The sequence below is a fragment of the Xenopus tropicalis genome, chromosome 8 (genome assembly GCF_000004195.4).
Source record: "Xenopus tropicalis strain Nigerian chromosome 8, UCB_Xtro_10.0, whole genome shotgun sequence".
Classification (NCBI taxonomy): domain Eukaryota; kingdom Metazoa; phylum Chordata; class Amphibia; order Anura; family Pipidae; genus Xenopus; species Xenopus tropicalis.
Window position 1 is genome coordinate 140,535,871 of NC_030684.2, and position 24,668 is coordinate 140,560,538.

At 41.8% G+C, this 24,668-nt stretch overlaps 1 protein-coding gene across 1 annotated transcript in view; it reads right to left on the reverse strand.

The window, feature by feature from the left end:
* The window catches only part of LOC100495544 (Fc receptor-like protein 4), a 103,868-nt gene that overhangs the window by 2,043 nt on the left and 77,157 nt on the right, over positions 1-24,668 (reverse strand). The window contains exons 8-14 of the mRNA XM_012969905.2: positions 13,953-14,099; positions 12,562-12,586; positions 11,142-11,161; positions 8,439-8,495; positions 8,221-8,246; positions 7,146-7,217; positions 5,939-6,019 (exon numbers count right to left, since the gene is read on the reverse strand). Coding sequence (XP_012825359.1) covers positions 5,939-6,019; positions 7,146-7,217; positions 8,221-8,246; positions 8,439-8,495; positions 11,142-11,161; positions 12,562-12,586; positions 13,953-14,099 — 428 coding nt within the window. The remainder of the gene's footprint in view (positions 1-5,938; positions 6,020-7,145; positions 7,218-8,220; positions 8,247-8,438; positions 8,496-11,141; positions 11,162-12,561; positions 12,587-13,952; positions 14,100-24,668) is intronic.

Here is a 24,668-nt window from a genome sequence, read left to right on the forward strand (position 1 = left end):
GTCAGTCTCCCCCAGCGAGTCAGGTCTGTCAGGCTGCTGCCTTGTGTTACAGTGTTTCAGGGGTCAGTCTCCCCCAGCGAGTCAGGTCTGTCAGGCTGCTGCCTTGTGTTACACTGTTTCAGGGGTCAGTCTCCCCCAGCGAGTCAGGTCTGTCAGGCTGCTGCCTTGTGTTACACTGTCTCAGGGGTCAGTCTCCTCCAGCGAGTCAGGTCTGTCAGGCTGCTGCCTTGTGTTACACTGTTTCAGGGGTCAGTTTCCCCCAGCGAGTCAGGTCTGTCAGGCTGCTGCCTTGTGTTACACTGTTTCAGGGGTCAGTTTCCCCCAGCGAGTCAGGTCTGTCAGGCTGCTGCCTTGTGTTATACTGTTTCAGGGGTCAGTCTCCCCCAGCGAGTCAGGGCTGTCAGGCTGCTGCCTTGTGTTACACTGTTTCAGGGGTCAGTCTCCTCCAGCGAGTCAGGTCTGTCAGGCTGCTGCCTTGTGTTACACTGTTTCAGGGGTCAGTCTCCCCCAGCGAGTCAGGTCTGTCAGGCTGCTGCCTTGTTTTACACTGTTTCAGGGGTCAGTCTCCCCCAGCGAGTCAGGTCTGTCAGGCTGCTGCCTTGTGTTACACTGTTTCAGGGGTCAGTCTCCCCCAGTGAGTCAGGTCTGTCAGGCTGCTGCCTTGTGTTACAGTGTTTCAGGGGTCAGTCTCCCCCAGTGAGTCAGGTCTGTCAGGCTGCTGCCTTGTGTTACACTGTTTCAGGGGTCAGTCTCCCCCAGCGAGTCAGGTCTGTCAGGCTGCTGCCTTGTGTTACACTGTTTCAGGGGTCAGTCTCCCCCAGCGAGTCAGGTCTGTCAGGCTGCTGCCTTGTGTTACACTGTTTCAGGGGTCAGTCTCCCCCAGTGAGTCAGGTCTGTCAGGCTACTGCCTTGTGTTACACTGTTTCAGGGGTCAGTCTCCCCCAGTGAGTCAGGTCTGTCAGGCTGCTGCCTTGTGTTACACTGTTTCAGGGGTCAGTCTCCCCCAGTGAGTCAGGTCTGTCAGGCTGCTGCCTTGTGTTACACTGTTTCAGGGGTCAGTCTCCCCCAGTGAGTCAGGTCTGTCAGGCTGCTGCCTTGTGTTACATTGTTTCAGGGGTCAGTCTCCCCCAGTGAGTCAGGTCTGTCAGGCTGCTGCCTTGTGTTACAGTGTTTCAGGGGTCAGTCTCCCCCAGCGAGTCAGGTCTGTCAGGCTGCTGCCTTGTGTTACACTGTTTCAGGGGTCAGTCTCCCCCAGTGAGTCAGGTCTGTCAGGCTACTGCCTTGTGTTACACTGTTTCAGGGGTCAGTCTCCCCCAGTGAGTCAGGTCTGTCAGGCTGCTGCCTTGTGTTACACTGTTTCAGGGGTCAGTCTCCCCAGTGAGTCAGGTCTGTCAGGCTGCTGCCTTGTGTTACAGTGTTTCAGGGGTCAGTCTCCCCCAGTGAGTCAGGTCTGTCAGGCTGCTGCCTTGTGTTACACTGTTTCAGGGGTCAGTCTCCCCCAGCGAGTCAGGTCTGTCAGGCTGCTGCCTTGTGTTACACTGTTTCAGGGGTCAGTCTCCCCCAGCGAGTCAGGTCTGTCAGGCTGCTGCCTTGTGTTACACTGTTTCAGGGGTCAGTCTCCCCCAGTGAGTCAGGTCTGTCAGGCTGCTGCCTTGTGTTACACTGTTTCAGGGGTCAGTCTCCCCCAGTGAGTCAGGTCTGTCAGGCTGCTGCCTTGTGTTACATTGTTTCAGGGGTCAGTCTCCCCCAGTGAGTCAGGTCTGTCAGGCTGCTGCCTTGTGTTACACTGTTTCAGGGGTCAGTCTCCCCCAGTGAGTCAGGTCTGTCAGGCTGCTGCCTTGTGTTACAGTGTTTCAGGGGTCAGTCTCCCCCAGTGAGTCAGGTCTGTCAGGCTGCTGCCTTGTGTTACAGTGTTTCAGGGGTCAGTCTCCCCCAGTGAGTCAGGTCTGTCAGGCTGCTGCCTTGTGTTACATTGTTTCAGGGGTCAGTCTCCCCCAGTGAGTCAGGTCTGTCAGGCTGCTGCCTTGTGTTACAGTGTTTCAGGGGTCAGTCTCCCCCAGTGAGTCAGGTCTGTCAGGCTGCTGCCTTGTGTTACACTGTTTCAGGGGTCAGTCTCCCCCAGCGAGTCAGGTCTGTCAGGCTGCTGCCTTGTGTTACATTGTTTCAGGGGTCAGTCTCCCCCAGTGAGTCAGGTCTGTCAGGCTGCTGCCTTGTGTTACACTGTTTCAGGGGTCAGTCTCCCCCAGTGAGTCAGGTCTGTCAGGCTGCTGCCTTGTGTTACAGTGTTTCAGGGGTCAGTCTCCCCCAGTGAGTCAGGTCTGTCAGGCTGCTGCCTTGTGTTACACTGTTTCAGGGGTCAGTCTCCCCCAGCGAGTCAGGTCTGTCAGGCTGCTGCCTTGTGTTACACTGTTTCAGGGGTCAGTCTCCCCCAGCGAGTCAGGTCTGTCAGGCTGCTGCCTTGTGTTACACTGTTTCAGGGGTCAGTCTCCCCCAGTGAGTCAGGTCTGTCAGGCTGCTGCCTTGTGTTACACTGTTTCAGGGGTCAGTCTCCCCCAGTGAGTCAGGTCTGTCAGGCTGCTGCCTTGTGTTACATTGTTTCAGGGGTCAGTCTCCCCCAGTGAGTCAGGTCTGTCAGGCTGCTGCCTTGTGTTACACTGTTTCAGGGGTCAGTCTCCCCCAGTGAGTCAGGTCTGTCAGGCTGCTGCCTTGTGTTACATTGTTTCAGGGGTCAGTCTCCCCCAGTGAGTCAGGTCTGTCAGGCTGCTGCCTTGTGTTACATTGTTTCAGGGGTCAGTCTCCCCCAGTGAGTCAGGTCTGTCAGGCTGCTGCCTTGTGTTACACTGTTTCATATGGCAGAGGCCCCAGGGCAGGGAATAGAAAGGGACACACACTGCTTTTAATCATATATACAAATAACTTAAAACCCATTACAAATTTGTAATGAATATATATTTCAAAGTTGCTTAGTATTTTTTATTAGGCAAAAAATGTTTTTCTGGGTTGACTTGTCCTTTAACCCTTTTACTGCCAGCGACGTACGTCATACATTGTTTGGCAGATAAAGATACTCTCTGCAGAAGCAGCATGTGCCACTTCTGCAGAGAGTTTTTAGCTATGACAGCCCCCTGGGCAATGAGCCAGGCATCGCAGGACCAATACCTAAGCAACAGATGCAATCGCTGCTTGGTCCCACTTCCTGCTTCCCCCCAGCGCCGGCCCACTGACTAGGGGGACTTCCTGCTCTAGGACAGCAGCACCGAGGACCAGTCAAGCTTCAGGACAGGTAAGGGTGATTTATTTGCATTTATACACACTTACATACATTTACACCCACATTTTTACAGTTTTTTGTTTTTCACACTTATATACACCTATATACACTCATATGCAATCTTACACACTGTCACACAACTTTTACACATGTACACACATGTATACACAAATACTTTTTTTTACCACTTTGTTTTTAGTTTCTTTTCCCAAAAAACTGTTTATTTTGACAGCGTGACTATTGGATAAGATATTCTGACCACTAATTACACTAATTAAATTGTGCGACTTATTTTGTCGTTTTACTAATTTGCACAATTTTTGTGGTGTCATTGTGATTTTCTGGGGGTCTCTGTATAGTTGGGGGGTTATGGCACATAATACGCTGTCAGGGGACTCTGGATAGTTAGGGGGGGTTACGGCACATAATATGCTGACAGGGGGCTCTGTATAGTTAGGGGGGGTTACGGCACATAATACACTGACAGGGGGCTCTGTATGCAAAAGCTGAGCTGGCAGGCGAGAAATCCTTATGCGCTATTTTTATTTTGGGGTCAGTACACACCACAGACTTTGGTATATCTATGCATATTGGGCATCAAACTGTTCAGTAGGCCTCTGGTGTTCCTATTTGGGTTGATTTGCCTTTGTACGCAAGAAATTGTGAGATAAATGTGGCAAATTGCAACATTTTTAGGCGATTTTCTGAAATGTCATAGAAACCAATAACTTTAGGAAAGCTTTGCAGATTGGTACTTTGGTGTAGAAAGGACTCTTTACCCATGTTGTATTTGTCAGAATGTGTACTTTCCAAAAATATATGGTTTTGTGGGGGTCTCTGTATAGTTAGGGGGATACAGCACATAATACACTGACAGGGGGCTCTGTATAGTTAGGGGGGTTACGGCACATAATACGCTGACAGGGGGCTCTGTATAGTTAGGGGGGGTTACGGCACATAATACACTGACAGGGGGCTCTGTATAGTTAGGGGGGGTTACGGCACATAATACACTGACAGGGGGCTCTGTATAGTTAGGGGGGGTTATGGCATATAATACACTGACAGGGGGCTCTGTATAGTTAGGGGGGGTTACGGCACATAATACACTGACAGGGGGCTCTGTATAGTTAGGGGGGGTTACGGCACATAATACACTGACAGGTGGCTCTGTATAGTTGGGGGGGTTACGGCACATAATACACTGACAGGGGGCTCTGTGTGCAAAAGCGGAGTTGGCAGGCGAGAAATCCATATGCGCTATTTTCATTTTGGGTTCAGTACATACCGCAGACTTTGGTATATCTATGCATATTCGGCATCAATCTGTTCAGTAGGCCTCTGGGTGTTCCTATTTGGGGTGATTTGCCTCTGTGTGCAAGAAATTGTGTGAGATAAATGTGGCAAATTGCAACATTTTTAGGTGATTTTCTGAAACGTCATAAAAATAGGCAAACAGGAAAGCTTTACAGCTTGGTACTTTGGAGTAAAAAGAAATGTTTACCCATTATAGATTTGGGGGAATTGTGTACTTTCCAAAAATATATGGATTTCTGGGGTGAGTGTACTTTTTTGTAGCATTAAAAAGGATATAAATGTGTTGATTTTGCAGAAGCTGAAATGACAGTACATATGGGGGTATGTTCCCATTGGGGCCCCTACATGCCACATACTTAGGTAAACATATACATATTGGGCATCAAATTGTTCAGTGGGCCCCTGGCATTCATATTTAGGGTGTTTTATTTGGTTACTTTATGACCTGTAGGAGATAAGATACTATAGACTGGAAGTTTTGAAGCAATTTTATTAAAAAAATTCACAAATTTTGATAAAAACCAATAACTTTAGGAAAGCATTGCGACTTGATAGTTTGGAGTAGACAGACAGTTGTGCCTATTCTGTATTCCCCAGAATCTATTCTTTCTGTTAGTGGAATGTTTGTCCTTGAAATCTAAAGTATGCAGCTTTCTGGAGCAGTGCTTTGGGAATTTGGTAGTGTACTGCTGGGAGTTTTTGACCTATACAAGTGAGAAATCTCCATAAAACTATATATATTTGTTATTGGCACAATGCAGATTTTTGTTCACTTCTATATTAGAACATATTTTGTTACATAAGATGCCAACTGCATGCAGGTTGGTATAAAAGTTAAAAGTTATGCAAAGCACTGTAACATGGCTCAGCTGGTGAGAAAATGAGAGTAAAGCCAATAGGGCTTGTATTGGAATACCCATAGCTAGGGGATGCTGTGAAGGATCTAAATATTAGTCAGGGTGAGCAGGGTTGCTATATGGAGGTAGAAAATAATTGGGAGAAGTTTTCAGTTAGGTATTAGTAGTTCCCAGGTCATGTCACACATCAGTAAAGTTAAACCTCAACATATGACCTGGGTGGAAGAATCAACTAGGATTTTACTTACTTATATAAAAGTAAGGCTATGGGAGGAAAGGGAGGCTGTGGACAGCCAGTGTGAGAAACAGTGGAAGATTAGGCTGGACTAAAACTGCAAGATATTCTATATTCACCTATTGGTGTTTTTATTAGATGACTATAAAGGCAAAGAGGTGAATAATAAAATGAAAGAAGCCTGTTCACTTTATTGCTGTCTGTGTGGAGATTAAAACAGATTCAAATAGATTGAAAATAAGGAAGAAAGATTAATACCTGGGGAATCTTTCTCCCTTCTTGCTTTATTTTGTTTGCTTTTGGAGTTTTCAGAGCAGCATAGACAACTGAGTTTTCTCTCTGAGAATAAAAATTTAGCACCAACAATGTCAACAGCTGGTTTCACTGTATGATAGAAATTCTACATAATTGCCTAAAGGAAAGTTCACTGAAAATGTAAAAATATAATGACAAATCCACCATGCCTCTATGCTAGGCCAAAGAACTTTTGATTCAATAAATGTTATTCAATAATTGATTGTGCCTCTCCTGGGAGTTATTATCAGAGGTAAGAGCTTGGTTTGTTTGTTTTTTAGAATCTAAACAGAGATATTAACATAAGGTATGGGTAATGGGCTTGTGCCTCTTCTCACCATCCTTTACTGTGGTACATCTGATACAGGTATGGAATCTGTTATCTGGTAACCAGTTGCGAATTACAGGAAGGCCATTTTAAAAAAAACAATTCTAATTTTTAAAAATTATTTCCTTTTTTGCTATAATAATAAAACAGTACCTGTACTTGATCCCAACTAAGATATAATTACCCCTTATTGGGGGCAGAACAGCCCTATTGGGTTTATTTAATGGTTAAATGATTCCCTTTTCTCTGTAATAATAAAACAGTACCTGTACTTGATCCCAACTAAGATATAATTACCCCTTATTGGGGCAGAACAGCCCTATTGGGTTTATTTCATGGTTAAATGATTCCCTTTTCTCTGTAATAATAAAACAGTACCTGTACTTGATCCCAACTAAGATATAATTACCCCTTATTGGGGCAGAACAGCCCTATTGGGTTTATTTCATGGTTAAATGATTCCCTTTTCTCTGTAATAATAAAACAGTACCTGTACTTGATCCCAACTAAGATATAATTACCCCTTATTGGGGCAGAACAGCCCTATTGGGTTTATTTCATGGTTAAATGATTCCCTTTTCTCTGTAATAATAAAACAGTACCTGTATTTGATCCCAACTAAGATATAATTACCCCTTATTGGGGCAGAACAATCCTATTGCGTTTATTTGATGTTTAAATGATTGTTTAGCACTTAAGGTACAGAGATCCAAATTACGGAAAGAACCCTTATCTGGAAAACCCCAGGTCCTGTGCATTCTGGATAACAGGTCTAATACCTGTATATTAAAGGATCTGTATCACACACAGAAAGATAAGATAACAATAATGAACAAACTGTACCTGTTTATACCCAGCCTGTGCATTCCCTGTATCATTTCCCCTCACTGCAGCATAAATAACATTATTTCCATCCTGAACAAAGAAACAGAGGTCACTATAGATCTTATACTTATATAATATACCAGAAGGAGGGGGGATTAACAGATCCCAAACTTTTTATAAACCAATAACAGTCTCTTCACCCTGATTAACTAAGTCTTCCCTGTTATTTTATAAACTGATGCTACAAGACTGATTATTCAATTCTAATGCAAATTGCACTGGTTCCAGAGCTGCCAAGTGATTTGAACCTAAATAAATTACTAATCAGGCTTATATGATAAAATGTACATTCTTTATATTAAGTATATTGTGTGCTGATCCCCTAAGCACAAGTAAGTGACAGCAGCACAGAGCATGTAATACTGTATATGCTGTATTTCCCTGTATAACTCAGCCTGCAGCCTTGTGCCTTTATATGGGCACAGAACCCCTCAGTGACTGCTAATATCCTTATCATTTACAGTAGGGGGTACATTATCCCTTATAATACATGAGTGATACTCAGAGTTCCCTGTATAACTCAGCCTGCAGCCTTGTGCCTTTATATGGGGGGCACAGAACCCCTCAGTGACTGCTAATATCCTTATCATTTACAGTAGGGGGTACATTATCCCTTATAATACATGAGTGATACTCAGAGTTCCCTGTATAACTCAGTCTGCAGCCTTGTGCCTTTATATGGGCACAGAACCCCTCAGTGACTGCTAATATCCTTATCATTTACAGTAGGGGGTACATTATCCCTTATAATACATGAGTGATACTCAGAGTTCCCTGTATAACTCAGCCTGCAGCCTTGTGCCTTTATATGGGCACAGAACCCCTCAGTGACTGCTAATATCCTTATCATTTACAGTAGGGGGTACATTATCCCTTATAATACATGAGTGATACTCAGAGTTCCCTGTATAACTCAGCGCAGCTTTTATACCTATGGTTACAAAATTCACACTATCATATTTTTCAACAGTTGCACCATATTCTAGATAAAGTTATACTCAGAAAGACATTCTGTGGTTACTGTGACACTCACATCGTTATTCTGAGCAGCTGAATGACCTGTAAAAAAGCCAGAAATATTAAGTAGTTTTTCTGTAAGTAAAAGAATATTCCATTAAGTATCATTAAGCATGCAGCGTATGTGTGAGAAGGTACAGCACATATCCTGTATGTCATTTAAATGCCCTTTGCATTCTTTCCTGTTACTAATATAAAATATGTTTATTTTAAGTTCATACCCTTGTGACTTACCTTTACGCTTATGATTAATGGAGATATAACACACCTCCTCTTCCAAGTTGGTTTCTCCTGGGAATGAGAGACAAATGAGAATTCTGTATTATGAGAAACTGAGCTCACCCTGAGGTCTTTGGGTTCCACTTACTAAAGGGAGGGTCATATTAGGAGGAAACTCACGGAAAAGTAATTTCTGTGTTACTTTATTTTGCTAAAAACATTTTACATTCTATATCACATCACAGTTTGAAAATATACTACACAGCTCTGTACCCCTAACAAGAAAACTTGCTGCCCCTGCAGGGGCTGTGGCACAGAATGCCTGGGAACTATACTATATAGATTATATAGAAATATATTTTATTCTCATTCATTTTCCAAACACAGAAAGAGAGACATTTTGCCAGACACACATTACATTGTAAATGACCATACTTTATGTTTCCGGAAGTTGGCTTTTGAAGAAAAAAAGTTGGCTTCTGGTCATTTGAAGAAAGGCAATACGGCGATGCCGGGGAAGTATCAGGGGAAGCGTTCACTATGTGGTGATCGATTGATTGAGCCTAGCCTGACTCCTTCTTATACAGAAAGAGTCAGGCTAGGCTCCATCAATCGATTGCAGCATAGTGAACGCTTCCCCTGATACTTCCCCGGCATCGCCGTATTGCCTTTCTTCAAATGACCAGAAGCCAACTTTTAACAGGTATTTTGTTCTACAGCATTCAAAATAATAAATGGTTTTCAGGATAGAGCAATTATTAGGGGCAGGGTAGAATAGATTTTTTACTTAAAAAATGTTTATGTTACTTTAAAGGTGGGATACAGCACACACTAGCACTATGGAAAATACCTGGTATTGCTGCAGCTAATGCTGTTTTGATGTCAGCAGCTTAGGTTAAGCCAGATAAGAAAGTCCTGGAGTAAATGGGGGGTGAGTAGGACAGGTCCTCCATTCCATACTTTGTTTAGTGTTTTCAGTTGCCCCACTGTAGGGAGCTGCCTGATTGGGCTGCAGGTGAGCAGCAAATAAAAGAGGTGAGTTATGGGTGATTGAGATTGGGGATTCAGAGGGAGAGAGGGGTTCACTCTCAGAGCAGGACACAGGGCAGGAAGGCTGCCTGTCTGTGTGAGGAACTCCCAGAGGGGCTGGGGGGCTGCCTGTGTGTGTGAGGAACTCCCAGAGGGGCTGGGGGTGCTGCCTGTCTGTGTGAGGAACTCCCAGAGGGGCTGGGGGGCTGCCTGTCTGTGTGAGGAACTCCCAGAGGGGCTGGGGGGGCTGCCTGTCTGTGTGAGGAACTCCCAGAGGGGCTGGGGGGCTGCCTGTGTGTGTGAGGAACTCCCAGAGGGGCTGGGGGGCTGTCTGTGTGAGGAACTCCCAGAGGGGCTGGGGGGCTGCCTGTCTGTGTGAGGAACTCCCAGAGGGGCTGGGGGGCTGCCTGTCTGTGTGAGGAACTCCCAGAGGGGCTGGGGTGCTGCCTGTCTGTGTGAGGAACTCCCAGAGGGGCTGGGGGGCTGCCTGTCTGTGTGAGGAACTCCCAGAGGGGCTGGAGGGCTGCCTGTCTGTGTGAGGAACTCCCAGAGGGGCTGGGGGGCTGCCTGTCTGTGTGAGGAACTCCCAGAGGGGCTGGGGGGCTGCCTGTCTGTGTGAGGAACTCCCAGAGGGGCTGGGGGGCTGCCTGTCTGTGTGAGGAACTCCCAGAGGGGCTGGGGGGCTGCCTGCCTGTGTGAGGAACTCCCAGAGGGGCTGGGGGGCTGCCTGCCTGTGTGAGGAACTCCCAGAGGGGCTGGGGGTGCTGCCTGTCTGTGTGAGGAACTCCCAGAGGGGCTGGGGGGGCTGCCTGTCTGTGTGAGGAACTCCCAGAGGGGCTGGGGGGCTGCCTGTCTGTGTGAGGAACTCCCAGAGGGGCTGGGGGGCTGCCTGTCTGTGTGAGGAACTCCCAGAGGGGCTGGGGGGCTGCCTGTGTGTGTGAGGAACTCCCAGAGGGGCTGGGGGGCTGCCTGTCTGTGTGAGGAACTCCCAGAGGGGCTGGGGGGCTGCCTGTGTGTGTGAGGAACTCCCAGAGGGGCTGGGGGGCTGCCTGTGTGTGTGAGGAACTCCCAGAGGGGCTGGGGGGCTGCCTGTCTGTGTGAGGAACTCCCAGAGGGGCTGGGGGGCTGCCTGTGTGTGTGAGGAACTCCCAGAGGGGCTGGGGGGCTGCCTGAGTGCTGGAACGTTGACGCTTGGTGAGAAGCCAGAGTGTGCCAGAAGCTGGGGAGCTGGTATCCCAGGAGGGAGGAGACCGCAGGGCTGAGTGAGTAGCCCAGAGTGTTCACGAGTGTGAGAGTCACTGTGGATGTGGGAAAGCCATTGAGAATGGTGAGAAGCCCCGGGAAAAAGTTCCAGTGTGTGATGAAGAAGGGACAAATCATAACCATGTTTGCTGATGAACTGTTATGTTCATGTTGGGAGGAGTTTACCCCAAATAAACTTATGTTGTGAGAGAAAAACGTGATGTCACATGTGGTGTCCCTGTCTCTTATGCTCCAGATCCTCTGCTACCTGCCTACCATAGCTAATTCCCCCAAATATTACTTGTGCAGGCAGGTGGCATGTCAGAAAACAATTATAATGGAAAAGAATAAGAATGTTTTTACACCCCCACAGAAAATAAACTTACAATTTGAATTGTTAATATGACTTCCCCATTGATACAAATGAAATTATAAAGGAGTTCTTACCATTCTTTGAGGATCTAGACCTGGAGATAATAAAATTAAAGTATAAATGCTTATTAAAAACAAAAAATACAGATAACATCATGACATTTATTTCATTGTTTGTAATTATCCATCAGATCATATCGAAAATTGAGCATAATGCCATACATTTTACACTGACTCCACCTATTTGTTTGCTAATTTCTCCAAAAATAATTGACTATTGTTTCTTGATGGTATAAAAGTAAAATTAGTAGAGCTCAGCAATGAATATTGAACCGCCGCCACCTTGAGGAATCTGTTAGTTCCCTGTGCCAAATGGTATTATTTATTAGTATCCTAGATAGTTGCAGCATCCTGCCTGGATTCAGGCTGTTAACCTGCTGTTTGCTGTAGAGCAGACAGATAAGCCCCTAGTTATACACAGTGTGGTTTTCAGGAAGGCACAGAGGATTAAGCTATTTCTAATTTAGCCAGAGTAATCCATCCTCCTGCTTATACAGTAGCACAAGGACATGACATGTTTGGCCGTCCAAGATAGATTACCCCTTAGAACCTTCATGCATGCCTGTAAGCTGTGCAGGTACCAGCATTGCCCCCGGTGCATTATACAGTAGAAACATCTTTGCACACCTTTTGGGACTGCCAATTTGCACGGGTTCTGCTTGGTGCCCTGGAACATGAACTCAGAGACTGTGTGCCCAGGTGCCCTAAGATGTGTAATTATGTGCTGGGAGTTGATGGTGATGGTTGATATCCCTGCATAGTTCTCCCTATTTTCTCCTGCAGAGGCCAACTATGATATTGGTAACCAAGAATTGCTAGAAATTACAGGGTCTTCATAATTGAAAGCATCTCCTGGAAGGGGCTGAATATCAATTTATAGCTTTATTTATTTAAACTGATCATTAAAATGCTGCTAAAGGTTAACCCACAGCAAGCTGTTTTTTTTACAGATTCAATTTTATCTTTTTACCATATATTAATCATATGCTGGACAGACTGATCAGCAATAACCAATGAAAAAGGGCCCTCTTTACCTCTTGTATTGGTTACTGCAGTGTCAGACTGGGAACCCAGGGGCCCACCAGAAAACCTAGGCCCACTCTCCAAACTATTTTTTCTCCTTTCCTTATCTAACCTCTTTATTCTCCTAGTCTCTTTTATTTACATGCTAGTATCTATCCTTCCATCTATTTTTCCTCTTTCTTTCCATTCAGAAATAGGGAATGACTATGAAACAGGCCAAAATATCAGGAGTAGGGGGGCTCACTGACACCTGGGCCCACCGGGAGTTTTCCTGGTATCCTGGTGGGCCAGCCCGACACTGGGTTACTGATAGTGAGTTGAAAAAATGTCATCATATTTACAATTGAATCAGCATTTCTCTGTTACTGCCCTCTTTATAGCAACAGAACTCAATAACATTCTATGTACTTACCTATTGGATTTGGATGACTGCTTACCTACAGAGAATAACAAAAAGTTTAAATTTAATATTTCTTCTAAGTTTAAACTTTAACATTAGGCTAACACATAGAAATGTAATGTAGTCCTTGCCCTCTGAAAAGCCTTGCATTCAAAGCGGTTTACAGACTCCTACAACACTATGGGCAGCATTTACTAAAAGCAGTCGCAGCACCAATTGCAAAAATGGGCACTGCTCCTCTGCCCAATAAATGAGTCCTTTTGTGGGTAAGTCTTGGAAAATGTTATTAGGCTGACACAAACCCAACTATCACAACTTGAAAGATGCAGATAAAAAATGTTTTATTAAGAATGATTCATTAAGACATAAGTGCCTTAAAATGTTAGCCATACACGCCATTACTTTCGGAAAACTACTTTTATGAAAATGCCCATTTCCCTGCAAACTGGCGGCTGCATCACTCTGGGGCCAACACAGACTTGAATAAATCCCACTGCAAAGTCCTTATTGTGTTGCCAAAAGCTCATTAACTGTACTTTTCTATAATTACCGCCTGCCCCAAGTAGGGGTTAATATTCACACAGACCAATGCGATATTTAGCGCATCTAAGCGTTTGTGAATCATGCATTAGTGTTATTTCTGCATGCGAATTAACGCAAAGCGTGAAAATTTACGCATGCGGTAGCGCGTAATTTAACACATGAGATATGCGACTTAACGCACTCGATAATACTTTAGCGAAACATGCGTTTTTTGTGTCAGTTTTATCGCAAAAAAACGTGCGATATGCGTTATCGCACTTTAGTGAATCAACCCTATAGGCTCATATGTGTAATGCAGCACAGAATAATTTTATTGGATATATGTGAATGAGACACCTACACTCAGGGGCACATTTACTAAAATTAATTATTTTCTCATCTTGAAAGTCATATAAACTCAACATGGTATCAATTTGAATTAAACGCGATCATTGTTGTATTTATAAAATGTCATGATAATGCTTGAATAGTTTGTATGAAAATTTTGAGTTTACATTAGAAAATCCCAAATTTTTGGAGTTGAAAGTATTGTTAAAACTCGCAAATATTTGAGTTTAAATGGATGTTCATTTCATTTCCTCTTTATGGTTCCCAAACAGGAAGTGCTCCAGCAGCCATTTTAGGAGCATTGGTGCTCATTCTTGGAAAACAATAATGTGTTTAAGTTTCACTTGAAACTGGGTGAAATAGAAAACAATGATAGGATTAACTTTGAATTGAATACTGGCAAAAACCCATTCGTAAATCTCGAAAATATCTAGAAGTAAAAAAGAATGACTTTTTCTCAAAATTGCTTAGTAAATGCGCCCCTCAGTGTTTGCTCTACACAATGACATGGTCAGCCCCAGAAATGCATTTACCTCTTCCTGAGCGAGTTGTAGGTTGACTGCTCGGTGTCCGATGCAGTTTGTTTTTGGACTTGAGGATACAGAGAGCAACAATGAGAAGTGATATCAGCCCAACCAGTGCTACTGCACCACCTATAAGGAGCATGAACTTAGAGGTATCTGTAATACAAATTGAATTGTTACTCAATGCACGTTACTAGCAATAACAATCACTGACACATACCTCCTGGCATTTGAAAAATGTAAAGAGGGATAAAAAGAAATACTGCACGTAGAGTGGTGAAATTTTTTTATGCCATGCCCATTTTTGTGACTCCCATTTTACTAAGTTAGGCAGGTTTTGGGGTCATTTTATGTGTTATTACAGCTTTGCTAATGAAGGTAAAGTTGCCCTTTAAGCTGCGAGTCTCAGTTCCCCTAAGAGACCTGTTTAGCTTATTAGTAAAATTGTATCTCAGTGCAGGTGTGGCTTGTTAACTTTCTGGGCTCTCTGCCAAAAGCTACTTATTTAATTAAGTTTGAGAAACAATGCATCTACAGTGGCTTGCAAAAGTATTCAGCTTTTCCACATTTTGTCACATTACAGCCACAAACATGAATCAATTTTATTGGAATTCCACGTGAAAGACCAATACAAAGTGGTGTACACGTGAGAAGTGGAAGGAAAATCATACATGATTCCAAACATTTTTTACAAATAAATAACTGCAAAGTGGGCTGTGCGTAATTATTCAGCCCCCTGAGTCAATACTGTGTAGAACCACCTTTTGCTGCAATTCCAGCTGCCAGGCTTTTAGGGTCTGTCTCTACCAGCTTTGCACATCTATAGACTGAAATCTTTGCCCATTCTTCTTTGCAAAACAGCCCCAGCTCAGTCAGATTAGATGGTCAGCGTTTGGGAACAGCAGTTTTCAGATCTTGCCACAGATTCCCCATTGGATTTAGATCTGGACTGTGACTGGGCCAGTCTAACACATGGATATGTTTGGGTTTAACCCATTCCATTGTTGCCCTGGCTTTATGTTTAGGGTCGTTGTCCTGCTGGAAGGTGAACCTCCGCCCCAGTCTCAAGTCTTTTGCAGACTCCAAGAGGTTTTCTTCCAAGATTGCCCTGTATTTGGCTCCATCCATCTTCCCATCAACTCTGAGCAGCTTCCCTGTCCCTGCTGAAGAGAAGCCCCCCCCAGAGCATGATGCTACCCCCCCATATGTGACAGTGGGGATGGTGGGTTCAGAGTGATGTGCAGTGTTAGTTTTCCGCCACACATAGCGTTTTGCATTTTGGCCAAAAAGTTTCATTTTGGTCTCATCTGACCAGAGCACCTTCTTCCATTTCTGAATGATCGGTGGAACAGTGCTCCGTGGGATGTTCAAGGCTTTGGAAATCTTTTTGTAGCCTAAGCCTGCTTTAAAGGAGAAGGAAAGGCTATATAAGAGTTAATCTCAGGCTGCAGGCTTACCATCTGTTGTGTCAAAGGTCCCCTTAAGTCTCCCCATATCTCGACAGTTTTGTAGAACCGATGCAGAAACGCCAATAAATCCTAGGAGCAGTGTGCTAAAATTTCCCATGCTCCCTTGCGCTTGGCCTGACTTGGTGACTTCTAATCCAATTTGCACATGCTCAGTTCGCTCTTCTGGGGGCGCGCACAAGCAGGCGCGCTCCCTGTCACTCATTCCCCAGAGCCGCCCCTAGAAGTGCGCACCATTAGCAAGCGTCTCGTTGCTATGGTGACGCGCTATAAATAGAAGGCATTACAACCGGCGGTGCTCGTTCATGCAAAGGACGCGATCGTGGACTGTGCTCTCTCCTTGCTGCATGTCAGTGCTGAGGATTGGGTATTCTTACATCGTTTTTTTTTTGGCTCGAATCCATCTGCCTGCAATATTGCTGCTGTAAGTTAACAAATCTATTAACCCTTTAGCTGCTGTTTGAGTTTTCTTTTTCATGCTGGGGATTGGGGATTCTTACATCCTATTATTTTTGGCTTTTATCCATCTGCCCTGCAATATAGTTACTGTAAGTTTACAAATGGATTAACCCTTTAGCTGCTGTTGGAGTTTTCTCTCTCTCTTTCATGCTGGGGATTGGGGATTCTTACATCCTATTATTTTTGGCTTTTATCCATCTGCCCTGCAATATAGTTACTGTAAGTTTACAAATGGATTAACCCTTTAGCTGCTGTTGGAGTTTTCTCTCTCTCTTTCATGCTGGGGATTGGGGATTCTTACATCCTATTATTTTTGGCTTTTATCCATCTGCCCTGCAATATAGTTGCTGTAAGTTTACAAATGGATTAACCCTTTAGCTGCTTGTTGAAGTTTGCTCTCTCTCTCCCTGCTGGGGATTGTGGCTTCTTACAGTCTATTCTTTTTGGCTTGGATCCATCTGCCCTGCAATATTGCTGCTGTAAGTTTAGCACTGTCATGTTAACCCTTTATCTGCTTGGCTGCATATAAAAAAGGAAATTCAAGGCCTGTTAGGGCTTTTCATATGCCTAAATCTGTACAGTTATATTAATTTCTACCTATTTGCCATAAGTAGATACAATACTTTTATTCACAGTTAATGAGTTAATTTTTTTCTTTACAATATAAAGTGCATATTTTCAGATCAATTAATTTTAATTGTAAGATAAATTTTGTTTTTATTCTTGCTTGAGGGGGGTTTAGCATAAAATATTTTCCTATTGCTTACTTACAACGTGCTCCAGACAATGTGTCTCAGCTATAATGTTACTATTGTTTTTTTTTTTTTTGGATTAGATTAATTTAATCAGCCACTAATTAATTTAATTTGAACAATCACTGTAGTTATTAATTCAGGGAGACAATGAGTCTGTTGTCTGTCCTGACAAAGGGCATATAACGAGATTAAATTGAATTGATTGTTCACAAAGAATTTAAATATAATACTGATGTATTTTCTCTCAGATTTTATTTATTTTTTCAAGTTATCTAATGACATAGCTCTATTATTTTGGTTGGTCAATTATACATTATATTATACATATATATTTTTTTTTCCAATATTGATAAGCTGAATAACCATATTTATTTTACCTGCTAACAATACTTCACTGTTATTTATTCTGTATGAAATTTTGTTGCTATCAAAATATTTATGACCAAAAAAATCTCTAAATTGGTGCATAAGCATTCCCTGGACAAAAGTTTTATATTAGCTATGTCTTATAATATCTGTGTTACATATTTTTTTTCCAGAATCATTTTTAAAAATGCCTAATTGCATAGTACGCGGGTGTCCACACAAAACTGCGCAAAAAGACAAATATCCAAATGTCAGTTTGCATCTCTTTCCAAATGACCTCAATGCAATAACGAATTGGCTGAGACAAACTGCACAGTATGGTGATGATTTGGAATCCGTCGCTAACGAAATTCATCAATCGGCAAAAACGGGAAGACACAGAATTTGTTCTGTCCACTTCACAGAGGATTCGTTCGTCGTCAAAGGTGCGAAAAGAATGCTAAAACCGAATGCAGTTCCCACAATTTATGATATTCAGCCCACTCCAGTTTTTGTAACAGCTATGGAATCTACTCCCTTACAAAGTCACAAGAGAAGAAGAGTAGAGGATGATATTCCTTCCACCTCTCATACGATTGTGCGCATTGTCAAACATTTTATCACTGTTGCAACCCAAACTGAAGAAAAGATCTATGTTGATGCAAGTACAACATCCAAGGATATGCAGCTTGGTATTCATAAAGCCAGTGGTTCTGATAATCCACATTCACAGCTCGATATAGGAGTACAGACAGGAGATGATTCAGTGGCAGCCGAAGCTTGGAGAATCAAAAGAGATCATGGCTATCCTGTTGCATTTTCCACACCGATGAAATCTATCTTGGATATAGATAAACCTAATCCAAATTTACCCGGTAAAGACATGCAAGCAGAGGAAGAATCAAATTTGGAGGGAGAAGAGGAATTGTTTGAACTTCCTGACAGTCAGCTAAGCAGTATCCAGGCAATGGAGCCCAGTATAGAAGAAGAAGAAGAAGAAGAAGAAGAAAAGGACACATCTATTTATGAACCAGAGGAAAGTGTTACTTTTACAGAAGATGATTCCACATTTACGGAAAAAAAAGAGGAAATTCTTCAAAGAAGTTTTATAGTATTTGAAGAACTACTGGACCAACTGTTTTATCTAATAAAATGTCAACATAGTGGTAACTCACCATGCTATGCACCAATAGTTGAAATAGAAAAAAAATTGAATGGAACTATGGTAGAAGTCAAGTTAACATGTCTTTCTGGACATTGCTCTTTGATATGGAACTCTCAACCGCTAGCAGGACAGATATCTATCGGAAATTTATCTGTAGCATGTGCCATTTTGCTGAGTGGATCATCCTTTACAAAAGTGAAAGAAATGTTTCAGCTAATGTCTATACCATTCTTTTCTCATACCACATATTACACTTATCAGAAACGATATCTGTTCCCCTCTATTGATTTGGCATGGATCAAGGAACAAGAATTAGTGAAACAGGATATTGCAGATCAAGCTGTTGTTTTGGCTGGTGACGGCCAATTTGATAGTCCAGGCTATAGTGCTAAATACTGTACCTATACCATGATGGACATAATGACCAAAAAAATAGTGGATTTCAATATAGAGCAAATTATTCCGGGAAAAGGTTCAGGGATAATGGAGGGAATTGGATTTGAAAAATGTCTATCAAACTTGGAAAAAAAAGGAGTAGACGTTAAAGTGATAGCAACTGATAGACATAGTAGTATAAAAAAAATCATGCAAGCAAAATCTGAGACAATCAACCACCAATTTGATGTATGGCACATTTGTAAAAGTCTGGTAAAGAAGCTTACAGCTGCAAGTAAAAAAAGTAAATTGAAGGATATAGCACCCTGGATAGGGCCAATCACCAACCACTTGTGGTGGTGTTCCCAAACATGTGACCAGAATGTTGAAAATCTCTTAGATAAATGGCGATCAGTGCTCTATCATATCGCCAACAAACACACATTTCGAAATCTAAAAACTTATAAAAAATGCCAACACAAAAAAATTACAGCAGAGGAAATGAAAGAAAAAAAAATGGATAACTCCATCTCATCCGGCTTATAGCACTTTAGTGGCCATTTTAACCGACAAACAACTGATTAACTGATATGATATATCGTGTTATAGACACAAGAAAAAGAAACTGACACACCTATAGAATAATTAAAAATTAAATTATTTTTATTAAACTTGCTTAAAAAATTGGATTAAAATCACATACAAGGAAAGATGGGGAAAGTTAATATCAAAATGACCCTGTGCTTGTTAGACTTATAGTTACAATATCAATAACCTATTTAGGTTTGATACAGTTACAAATTTCAGTAACGGCAACGGGTTCACATATTACAGGGACCGAAACAAAGTGGCGATTTGTTGTATCTGGACTTAGCTACTGTGTAAGCTACTCTAAAGCCGAGTTCTCATATTACAGGGACCGAAACAAAGTAGCGATTTATTGTATCTGGACTTAGCTACTATGCAAGCTGCTCTAAAGCCCGAACTTACATGTATTTCTCCACTAGGGGTCAGGCTGAATACACTGAATCCCCTATTGACAGCTGCATCTGATACGTACTGCCGAAGAGAAATCTTTTTAGTTAGAACGTCTAAACATCAATCGCCCAAATTATAAATCGGGTGCAGTTAGTATCAATTAGCGTAGGTTTTTCTTACTAGGTATACTGAAGGTGAGTCTTACAGACAAAAAATAATAATAATACTCAGTCCGATCAATGAGGTTTGTATGGTCTTAGCCACTGGTCATGCTGATTATATTGAAGGCGCCGATCGTGCCGATTAAATTGGAGACAAGTCTTTTAACCCTTACTCCTACCACTAAGACTTCGTATAAGGGAAATAAAGCACCCTCTCCTAGTTATCTAACTATCTACAATCCGCCAGTTAGCAATCATACCTACGATCCCTGATTATCAGTTTCTACTCAAGTGAACTCGTGGATTGGCCAACTTGTATATCGGTACTCAATATCTCCAACCGTAGAGGAACTTTCCGCGCATACCCTTACTGGAGTTAATTTTCAAATGCCATGTATTCGTGTTAGATATCTCTGCTCATACAGAGTATTTTACACATATACCCTTGCTGGGGTTAATTCATAAACGACACCGGCAGTTACAAAAGCAGCGTATTTGCCTTCAATATAATCAGCATGACCAGTGGCTAAGACCATACGAACCTCATTGATCGGACTGAGTATTATTATTATTTTTTGTCTGTAAGACTCACCTTCAGTATACCTAGTAAGAAAAACCTACGCTAATTGATACTAACTGCACCCAATTTATAATTTGTTTATTTATAATGTTTAGACGTTCTAACTAAAAAGATTTCTCTTCGGCAGTACGTATCAGATGCAGCTGTCAATAGGGGATTCAGTGTATTCAGCCTGACCCCTAGTGGAGAAATACATGTAAGCTCGGGCTTTAGAGCAGCTTGCATAGTAGCTAAGTCCAGATACAATAAATCGCTACTTTGTTTCGGTCCCTGTAATATGAGAACTCGGCTTTAGAGTAGCTTACACAGTAGCTAAGTCCAGATACAACAAATCGCCACTTTGTTTCGGTCCCTGTAATATGTGAACCCGTTGCCGTTACTGAAATTTGTAACTGTATCAAACCTAAATAGGTTATTGATATTGTAACTATAAGTCTAACAAGCACAGGGTCATTTTGATATTAACTTTCCCCATCTTTCCTTGTATGTGATTTTAATCCAATTTTTTAAGCAAGTTTAATAAAAATAATTTAATTTTTAATTATTCTATAGGTGTGCCAGTTTCCTTTTCTTGTGTCTATAACACGATATATCATATCAGTATATCTTTACACTGTGCACCCAAATACAAATACTGTAGTGCGAGGTTCCTGCTATTTAGTATACATTCAGAATTTTCGGGTTTTTTCTCTTTCCCGTTTTCTTACCTCAGCACGCAGACTAGCTAATCATGTCTCAAAGAACTAGTACCCAGCCTTTAGAAGACATTTCTACTTTCATTCTGACAGAAAGAAATGATATTCCCACTTTCAATCTGAGAGAAAGAAATGCACAAAGAAAGGAAAATCTCTCCCAAATTTTCTCTAAACCCCTTACTTCAAATGTATTGTTATCCAATAGTAATGAAGAACTACTACGTAATTTAAAACATTTAATGCTACAACAGACAAAGAGCTGGTGGAGTATGAATTTTTTCGAACAATACCTACAACAAAATCTCATCCCCAGAGGTTTGAGGGTACATACCTACCCCTCATTTGAATTATCTAATCGTGACTTGAAGGAAAAGTGGGAAGAAACATTAACCACTTGTTCCTTCAAACTAATGGGCATTCTAATTGCGAATGAAAGAGACAATCTAGACAAATTGGAAAGAGAAATTGAGGTAATCCAAAAGGAAATCGAAATCAGTAAAATTGAAGTACAAAAAGGGTATGAAAAAATAATATCTGAAATTGATAAGTATGAATCTATTATTGTAGAACGGAAAAAACGGAAATTATTTAGAGATCAACGAGATTTTGATACAGGGATAGTTTATACTTGGCCACACAAAGGTTTTAGTTCCCCTAGAAAACAAGAGAAAGATCTAGATACTAGTGATGGGCGAAAAGTTTCGCCAGGCATGGATTCACGGCGAATTTCCGCGTTTCGCCATTGGCGGATTGTTTCGCGAAACGGATGAAAAATTTCGCCGCGGAAAAATTCGCTGCACGTCCAAAAATTGTCACCGGCGTCAAAAAAGAATAGTCGCGGGCGACAAAATAATAGCTGCGGGCGACGAAACAATAGCGCGCGACAAAATAATAGCCGCGGGCGACGAAACAAGAGCCGCGCGCGACGAAATAATAGCCGCGCGACAAAACAATAGCCGCGGGAGACGAAACAATAGCCGCGCGACAAAATAATAGCCGCGGACGACAATTTTTTTTGTCGCAAGACATTTTCGCCGTTTCGCGAATTTTTCGCCGTTTCGCGGATCTTTTCAAAGATTCGCGAATTTTTCGGCAAAGCGAAACGGAACAGATTCGCTCATCACTACTAGATACATCAGATACGGATACAGAAATACCGCCCAATAGAAGAGAGAGATCTAGAATCAATTTTTTAGAAAAAAGCAATCGGCCAAACAGATCTCAAATAAGAAGAAACAAAGGAGGGCAAATGTTTCTGCCCATTCGAAACACAAAATTAGGAGGGGACAAAGAAAGATACGCACTGAGACCTCATGAGAGACGGGACTATGGTCCCGGCCACAGGAAGTATCAGTGGAGGACATAGAGAATAAGGCATTACAAGTAATAAATCTATCTAAACACTCTTTAACAGATAGTCATTTATCAATTTTAACTAAAGGCCTATCTTTTTGTCCCACACCCCGATATGATCACTTTGAATTAGAGAAAGACTTAAATTTGTTCTGTCGAAAAATTTTACTTAAAAAACATTTTTATAAACGGGATGATGATTTACAATCAGATAAGGAAGCGAAAACATTGTTTATTCTGAATAGTCTGCTCCAGGAAAATGAGATGCCACAAGCTGCCCACCCAGAGGAAGTCATAAAATTAAAGAAAAAATCAGATTTTACTCCCAGTTATGGAATTAGTCAGCACGTCTCGGTGTTTAAGGACATGGTCTCTGAGGCTTTTACAAATTTGCAGCCAAAATATCATCCAGACAATCTTACTAAATTAGAGAGAGAAGCCCTAAGAGATATTAGATCATGGGAGGATGTACAGATTAAGCCTTCAGACAAGGGAGGGAACATTGTTATCTGGGCAAATGAATTATACATTCTAGAAGCTAAACGACAATTGCACTCACAAACATATAGGAGACTATATTCGAATCCGAGTGATATCTATACGAACAACTATAATCGAATAATAGAAGAGGCCTCTAAAGATCTGCTTATTTCTAATCAAGAGAAAACTTTCCTAACGGTAAATTCTCCTAGAATCGCCACATTTTATTTGTTGCCTAAGATACATAAAAATAGTAAGAAACCTCCAGGCCGACCTATCGTGTCAGGGAACGGCAATTTGACTGAGAATGCCAGTAAATTTATAGACCAACAGCTAAGGAGATATGTAACTGCATTACCATCATATGTTAAAGACACTACAGAGGTTTTGGCCAAATTGGAGGGAATTCATGTTGTCAAAGACACATGGCTGGTGACCCTGGACGTTGAGACACTATATACCTCAATTAGACATCAGGATGGTATAGAGGCGGTAAAGTACTTTCTGGACACAGATAGTACAATAGATGAAGACAAGGGGCATTTTTTAATAAAACTGCTAAATTTTATCCTACAGCACAATTACTTTATTGTCAATAATAGTTTCTATCTACAGGTACAGGGAACAGCGATGGGCATGGCCTGTGCCCCGACATACGCCAACCTGTTCCTAGGTAAATGGGAACATGATCATGTATTTTCTGATGATTTGAATTTCTTTACAAGCTATATCCCTCTGTGGATTCGTTATATCGATGATATTTTTCTTTTGTGGGAAGGACCTTTAGATTTATTGGATGACTTCTTTGAAATTATCAACAGCAATTCTCTCAATATAAAATTAACAAAAACAGTGTCACAGAAATCAGTCGCGTTTCTGGATCTCACCATAGCAATAGATGATCATTTAAATATTATTACAGATCTTTACAGAAAAGACACAGCTACAAATACAATCTTGCACTATAAAAGTTTTCACAAAGAGACAGTGAAAAAGTCTTTACCAATTGGGGAATTTTTACGTCTTAGACGAAATTGTATGACTTACGAAACTTTCTCCCTACGAGCAAAACAACTGAAAGAAAGATTAAAAAGCAGGGGATATCCGAATAAAATATTAAAACAAGCTTATCACAGGGCAGCTATTACAGACCGACACCAGCTACTAAAAACTAATAGTATAGAAACAATTGATGACCATCAAATAAGATTTGTGACTACATTCGGACCCCAGACACCGGAACTACAAAGAATTGTTCTCTCTGGCCCATTGCACGTCAAGATCCAGTGTTGAAAAAAATCTTACCTGAAAAAATATCTTTTTGCTTTAGAAGGTGTCAGAATCTGAGAGACCAACTAACTAGAAGTCATTTTCAGAACAAAAAGAGGCAACCCCCAATCCAAGGCACATATAAGTGCGGGAATTGTATTTCCTGCAATTTGGTAAAAATTCAAAACAAACTCAAAGATCGTTTTGAACATGTGCATTATATTAATGACTATATAAACTGTAAGACCACGAACGTAATCTACTGTTTAGAATGCCCCTGCAATAAAAGATATGTAGGGATGACAACACAGCCTCTAAACAAGAGAATACAGAAACACGTCAGCACTATTAACAACGCAGAAACTGATTTGATCAACAATAAAACTCTAAGTACAGTAGCCAGTCATTTTCTAAAGTTCCACAAAGCAAATTTCAGTCAATTAAAATTCTGGGCTATTGAACATGCAATGTTAGGTATACATGGGGCCAATATCACTGAACATTTGCTCAAAAAAGAAAGTAAATGGATTTATCTTTTGAACTCTCTTTCTCCGGAAGGTTTAAATGAGAATATTGATTTCAGTACATTTCTACGAACCTAATAAGTTATTTAGTATTTAAGCATTATTAACATATATAACACA